The 7,384-nt window shown below is 35.6% G+C and overlaps 1 protein-coding gene across 2 annotated transcripts; it reads left to right on the plus strand.

Moving 5' to 3' along the window:
- Window positions 1-3,782: 3,782 nt before the first annotated feature.
- On the plus strand, window positions 3,783-6,256 carry LOC106322530 (ras GTPase-activating protein-binding protein 1-like). Of its 2 annotated transcripts, none has more exons than XM_013760584.1 (9): window positions 3,783-3,993; window positions 4,162-4,351; window positions 4,574-4,832; window positions 4,932-5,149; window positions 5,226-5,403; window positions 5,491-5,606; window positions 5,698-5,763; window positions 5,832-5,892; window positions 5,987-6,256. In XM_013760584.1, the coding sequence occupies exons 2-9, from the start codon at window positions 4,178-4,180 to the stop codon at window positions 6,190-6,192; spliced, it is 1,278 nt and encodes a 425-aa protein (XP_013616038.1). In that variant the 5' UTR covers window positions 3,783-3,993; window positions 4,162-4,177; the 3' UTR covers window positions 6,193-6,256. The 2 variants fall into 2 exon arrangements, with proteins under 2 accessions (XP_013616038.1, XP_013616040.1); XM_013760586.1 differs by having other exon boundaries at window positions 3,800-3,993; window positions 4,174-4,351.
- The last annotated feature ends 1,128 nt before the right edge of the window (window positions 6,257-7,384 follow it).

Raw genomic sequence — 7,384 nt, forward strand, 5'->3', positions numbered from 1 at the left:
GAAATTGCATTGTTGAATCAGTTTCTTCCCTAACACATACAACTTTCTTATCAATGATTTAAGAATCGTTTTTAGTTTGTAAACATATATGTTGTTTCTTTTCTAATTATCTACTCATAAATACCCGTTCTTCCCCTCGTTCAAACCATCAGATGGTTCTACCAGCTTGATCATGTACATATATAATAATAAATGAATGTACATATAAATACAATATAAATGCAGCAAGTATACTCTCTTTGCACACCTACCAAGCGAATACATATATTAAAGCCGTGTTCGAAAATGCGGGGGAGTTGACGATTACTCGGACGCGTATACGGTAAGCGGAGCATGGCCGTGGCGAAAAGGGTCTGATCGGGTGCTCTGTGCGGCAAGGCGAATTGTTTCCGCCTATCCAGTGTATTTGTGAAACGCGGGGGCCTAGATTCAAAACGTTTTACGCAATTAAGCCCAAGATCCTTTGGTCTGAATCCTAATCCAAAGCATTTGTCACGAAATCAAGAGAAAAAATGAGGGGTGGAGACAAAATCCAAAGGGGATTGAGATCTCGTTCCAAACAAAATAAAGTGGAATCTTGTTCCTGCATAGTCTATCTTCTTCTATTTCACGAAACTGAGGAAGAAGAAGACTTATTTACAAGTCTACCATTCACTAAAAACAAAAGAAATATTAAAAAAAAAAATTAACGTAACACTGTTCAAACTCTAAGATAAATTGAATCAAACCACATTATTGTCCACTACACCACATTTACAACTCAGTTATCTTACAGAAATTTAATATATAAATACACCACATTGCTTATATAGTTACATACTTACATATTAAAGCATGTGAAACTTCCGCCATGTACTTTCGCATCAAATCTCTTTCACGCACTTCCTCTAAGCCTCCACTTTAGAAAGATAGCAAAGACCGATCAACACAGTTACAATACCCAACCTGAGCCTTTTGTTTCTTTTGGCAATTCACGTAATGACCAAAACACTTCACACCAATCTCATAAGTTCAGTGGCTGTCTATGCTCATCAGTCTTCTTCGCATAGTAATTACATCCACCCATTGATGTTACTGCTCAAAAACAGACCAGTGCTGAATGCTCATTAGTTTCCTTTGTTTTCATGTACATATCTTAGTCTTAAAGCGGAGGCGCCTTGAGGAACAAAAGAGTACACTTTTGTTAGTTGTTCTTGAGAGCGAGTTGTTAAGTAATGCATCACAAGTAGCTTGGAACAGTATTGTATACTTCCTTGTAGCTCTATAAGACAAATATCAAGCATGAAAACACAAATATATGTATTAGCACATATAATATGGGAGCATGAAAACAGAGTAATAAATCATAATAGCATCCTCACACTTTCATAACAATGCATTATTTAGAAAAACCTTGATTTCCTACGACCAGAGATGTCAATTGAGTTGTTCATGTCCAATGGGTATGTCCAAATAGACAAAGCAGTTTATTGGACATTATTTTTCTTAAGTCCAAATTGTACATAGTCTAAATTGTCCAAACCCAAAATGGACCATTCCAAATGGACCGTCCGCAGGGCCCAAATAAAATGTCTGCCTTAATATACTGAATCTATAAAAAAACATAATTTCATATTCAATTTATATAAAAGTACATATACAATGTAAGAAATGTGATTTTACGATTTTAGCAAGAAAACGCAATTTTGCATATTTAACGAAACATGATTTTGCGGTTTTGGTGGAAAAACGTGATTTTGCGGTGAAAAAACGCGATTTTACAAATTTGCGGAAAACATAATTTTTACAGTTTCGGTGGAAAACACGATTTTGCAAATTTATGGAAAAATGTGATTTTGCGGTTTTGGTGGAAGAGCGTGTGATTTTGCGGTTTTGGCAGGAAAATGGGATTTTGCAAATTTATGGGAAAACGCGATTTTGTGGTTTTGGCGGGAAAACGCGATTTTGTGGTTTTGGCAGGAAATCACGATTTTGAGGTCTTGGAGGGGAAAACGAGATTTTGCGGTTTTGGCGGAAAAACGCGAGTTTACGATTTTGACAAGAAAACTTGATTTTATGGTTTTAGTGGGAAAATGTAATTTTGTAAATTTGGCGGAAAAACATGTTTCTTTTTATTTTCTGATTTTTAGTTTTTAATTTTTCTCAACTTAAAAAAAACTCTATATTTTTAAGTTTATTGAACGTCCATGTCTAAATGGTTTTAGCCTATCTAATTTGGACTTAACGGGTTTCAGTCCAATTGGACAACTTTAAATTTTGGACCTAATATGGTCATACCATTTGGGTTTGGTCTTCGCTAACCCATGATCATTAAGCCCATTTGACATCCCAACCTACGATAAATCAACTTTGAACGGAAAAAGTTGAAGTCTTTACCTTTGTAATTATTGGATTTTCAACTATAATTCGGAATAGCATCCTCAACACTAATAACGAAGCAACAAAACTGAGTCCGGCCACAAACATAGCAGATATATTAGGGTAAATCTACTAATCACCGATTAGTTTTAAGTTGAAACCTCATAATAAACTTGAATATAATATGGTATTAGAACTCATATCCTAAATACCCAAACTCCTAATTAATATTAATCCTTCCGACGGGGTATAAAAGTCGTGATTAACCCTTCCGACCGAGTATAAAGATCGTGTTAAACTCGATCGACCGATATAAATGTTCTAAAGTTTCGAGATTTCTCGCCGATAAGAACTATCATTTCGAAGAGAGATATTAGGATATATATTCCGGAAATTCTAAAAAACCTTAAGTAATATATAAAGGGTTAGAACCAATCCATTAATCACCAATTGGTTTTAAGTTGAAACCCCGTAATAAACTCAAATCTAACAAGATATAAACTTGACCAAAAACTAAAGCTTTATAATGATCCATTATTTGAAAACGTAAGCAACTTGATCCAAGTTAAATCCTAATTCCAATTTAAATCGAAAAAACCTGAATCATATGAAAGGTTATCATCAATTAGGTTTTGACGTTACTCTGGAATCATCAATAATCATCCATATGGTTGCTCTTTCTTTTCACTGTTCTTCAAAGCTCGAATTTTGACGACAAACTTTTTACAGAATCTTGTTTAATTTAATATAGGTTTAATCAAAGTGTTATGAACTAATTGGTTTGATTTAATTAAATCGGTCAACATATATGAGATTGTAAGCATGTCTTTATATTAAGTCACGACATAGTTAATAGGTCAAATTTTAAAATATGCCATAAAATTTCAAATAAAACTATGTTTTAATAGATTAGATATATCTATATTAATTTCTTTTAGAACCAATTATATATATGATTATATATCTTATTGTAAACCAAAAATGAAATTTTAAAGATAAAATTCTTACAATAATTGTTCTTTTTTGGCCTAAAAATCTCATTGACGATATATAAGGAAAGTTATATATATCTTGAATTGAACAATACTAGATCTTCTGTATTTATCTTTAAAGATCTATAATTATTAGTTAATTAAATATTAGATATTGCAATTCTTCATGTAGCATAACAATAACACAATGGCATTTGCGTTTGATTCATAAAGTGCCTTCAAGAGTTCCGATACAGGACGAAAGCAAGTACGAACCACTAGATTCGATCAGTGAGTACTTAAAGGCCAGGTTATTCTCTTTTTTTTTTTTTTTGCTTTTAACCTTTTAACCGTGGTTAAAGTGAAGTCATTAGGGTCAACGGGAAAAGGATATAAAAGTAAAACACACAAAAACAAAAAACCAATAACTAGTTGGAGTTAAGTCCGTGTACATATATATTGTAATAAGAAAGAACATTCAAGAATAAATATTCAACTTCCCTTTTTTATTTTTCCTTCAATCAAAGCAGAATCTGTGAACCTCTCTAAAACCCTAATCAAGCTCTCCTCTCTAGCCTCCTCCCCCTCTTCACACAAAAGCTTCCTCCTTTATTCTCGCCGGATTGTCAGGACTCTCCTCGGTTCCATCTTTCTCTGCCGCCAGGTTTATTTTCTTGATCTGAATTCAGATTTGTGATTTTTTTTTTTTTCAATCTGATTGAAAGATTTAAACTTTTCTTTCTGGGGTTTTGATCTAGGGTTTTCGATTTGAATCTTTGATTGGTTCTTGTCTCCATCTGTTGGATCTCTAATTAGATTTATTTTTTTAAAGGTTAATTAACAGGACTATGGCTACCGAGGAAGGTGTACATGAGGCTCACCAAGTCTCTGAGGCTTTTGTGGTACAGTACTATCATATTGTCGGAAAGGTGACTCAAGAAGCTCATAAGCTTTATGTAGATGCTAGCGTTGTCAGCAGACCAGGTCCTGATGGTACCATGACCTCTCTCACATCCCTTGAGGTACTAACTCGTCTCCTCCTTCCATGCTCCTATTGCTTGTATCTGTGAAAAAAATCCTCTAATATATTTGAATGCTATAATTGTAAAGTAGTTAATGATTTTAATTATTGGTTTCTCATGCTTTAATGCTTTGTTGACTTGAGTTTAAGAGAGACTCTTGATTAGTATCTAATGCAAGAGACTTCGCATTGTGTTTTTTTTTTTTTATCATTATGGTTCCAGGCTATCGACAAGCATTTTCTTTCATGTGACTCTACTACATTCGAGGTGCTTAGTGTCGACTCTCAGTCTTCCTTGGAAGACGGGATTTTTGTTATGGTGATCGGTTTCTTGACCGGAGAAGACAACCTGAAGAGGAAGTTTTCACAAATGTTCTATCTGGCACGTCAAAACACTGCCTATGTGGTTGTTAATGACATCTTTCGTTATGTTGATGAAGTGTCCTCCACTCCAACAACTCTTCCAGCTGCTGTTGAATCTGGTAAGTCTTGTAACTTGAAAGATAGAGAGATAGAGAGATAGAGAGAGAGAGAGAGAGAGTATGTTCGTATCTTGATCTGAGTTGAGAACTATTTTGTAGTGCCAGAAACTGAGGTGGTGGAGCCTGTCCATGCTCCTGCTGAAGTAAAGAACGTTGCTGAAGTGAATACGGCTGTTGCTGAAGCTGCTACTCCGTTGGACAATGGGAGTGACAAGCACTCTGTTGAAAAATCTGTTACTGCTCAGAAACCTAAAGAGATAGCTGCTGATACAGCTGCTCCCCCGGTTGATGCGGGAAAGAAATCTTTTGCTGCAATGGTGAGTTTTCTTTTTGGTGGTTTTGCTCTTGCATGTGCCGTCTATGCAATGCTTATCTAACTAACCTGAGAAACAGGTTGCTTCAATGGCGAGAAGCTCTGCTCCGTTCCAAGTTAAAGCATCCCCGGTGGTTCAGAAACCTAAATACATGGCACCATCTAAACCCCGTGAGGCGGCTCCAGCACCTAAGGCACCTACTGTTGCTGCTAGTAAACGTGAAAGGAAAAACGACCAGAGGATTGTGGACGAGCCAGGTTAGAAGGAAGAGAATGAAATATCTCTTTTTTCTTGTCTTGTCTATTTTTGGATTATCAGATTGGTAATTGTTGTTTGGGTTTCAGGCACTTCGATATTTGTGTCAAACCTGCCAATGGATGCAATGCCGCCTCAGCTATATGAACTGTTCAAGGAGTTTGGTCCTATCAAAGAACATGGGGTTCAAGTCAGAAGCTCCAATGTAATGATCTTTTGATCTATCTTGTCTTTTTTTGTTGCTAGCTTTCTTTCATTGAAGAAACAATTCTAACGTTTTTCTTATGTGGTCTCAGGCTCGTGGAACTTGCTTCGGTTTTGTTGCCTTTGAAGCTGTTACCTCTGTCCAGAGCGTGCTTGAGGTAAATTATAAGTACCAGTTTCTTGTTTCCCTCGGAATCTTTTAATTATAACTCTGTCAAATCCATAGGCTGCCAAGAACAATCCCTTCAAGCTTGGAGACCGTAAGCTTCGTGTAAAGGAAAAGCAAGGCAAGCTTTCTCTTGCTTTAGACCAACCCTCTTATCTAAACAGTTGTCAGTTCCTTATGTGCAAGTCTGAAACTTCCTTTTGTTTTGTTTGCAGTTGAGTATGATGGAAGCAAACCGTCTGGTGGGAAAAGGACGGAGAATGGGTCTGCAGCAGATGGAAGCAAGACAGAGAATGGGTCTGCTGCAGATGCGGAAGATGACTTCAAGCCTATCAGAAGCCGTAGGAACAGAAGTGAGAAGAAGGGAAACGGTCAAAACGAGAAGAACAGTGTGCAAACAACACCAAAACCAAAAGCCTGATACTCGAGAAGAGTTCATATTTGCAGCAGCAGCCTTCTTAGAAAATCTATTATTCTAAACCTTGCAACAAGCTGATTTTTTTTTTTTTTTTTTAACATTACAGATTCATCTTTCTTTGTTTTCTTTTTTACATGTCAGCACAATTTCTTCTTTTTACATCTTATTTTGTTTTCGTTTTCTTACTTGAACCTTATAATTTTTTGAAAAAAACAATAAATTTGTTACAAATGTGATAATCCACAGGACACTAAGCATCCTCTCATTGTTTCTGCTTTATCATCAGTACATATGTCACTTTGTCCTTGTCTTTATCTTTAAATGTTATTATCTTTAAATGTTACCGACATAGATTTCTATAAATAGAGAGGTTGTACTTGTTTATTTGAATAATCTGAATAAGATCAACTCTTCTTCTCCTCTTACGACCAAACTCTTCCTCTCTGTTTCCTTATCACTTTCTAACATACATATACAATAAATTATTATCTCTCACAACACGTTATCAGCACGAGACTCTGGCCAATTGAGGCTTATCAATCCGAAAATTCTTAAACCAGCAGAGGTAATGTTTAAATTTATGTATTTCAATATACTTAATTTATTTAAATTTTATTATTATTTCGGAGTGAGAGGCTGGACCTTCTTTATTTTTCGGGATGATAGGCGCTGCCTTTCCCGACTGATCGTTATGGTAGGTTATGCCTTCACGATCAGAGAAACACGTGGTAGGCTTTGCCTCCGTGAATTAAAAAAAAAGGTCAAAAATGGTAGACTAAGTCTCCTCGGACCTTGAAATAAGTAAAAGTCAAAATGGTAGACCATGTCTCCTCGGACTTTGAAAAATGATCAATATGGTAGTCTATGACTCCTCGGATCATGTGGTAGGCTGAGCCTCCCGATTTTATTTATGCTATTTAAATTCCTGCAATTTAAATTTATGCAATTTAAATTTATGCTTTTAATTTTTGCATTTAAATTATGCATTTAAATTCCCGTTTTTACTATATTTATAATATTATTCTATGAATACAGTTATCATGTCGAATTTGACAAAGCTCGAAATTAATGCCCTGGATATTACGGGAAATAATTATATGACCTGGGCAGTGGGTGCAAAGATGCACCTGAGAGGAAACAGGCTTTTGGAAACCATCGATAGTTCAAAAACGGTGTCGGATGAGAAAAAGGCTAA

This window comes from Brassica oleracea, chromosome C2, assembly GCF_000695525.1.
Source record: "Brassica oleracea var. oleracea cultivar TO1000 chromosome C2, BOL, whole genome shotgun sequence".
Classification (NCBI taxonomy): domain Eukaryota; kingdom Viridiplantae; phylum Streptophyta; class Magnoliopsida; order Brassicales; family Brassicaceae; genus Brassica; species Brassica oleracea.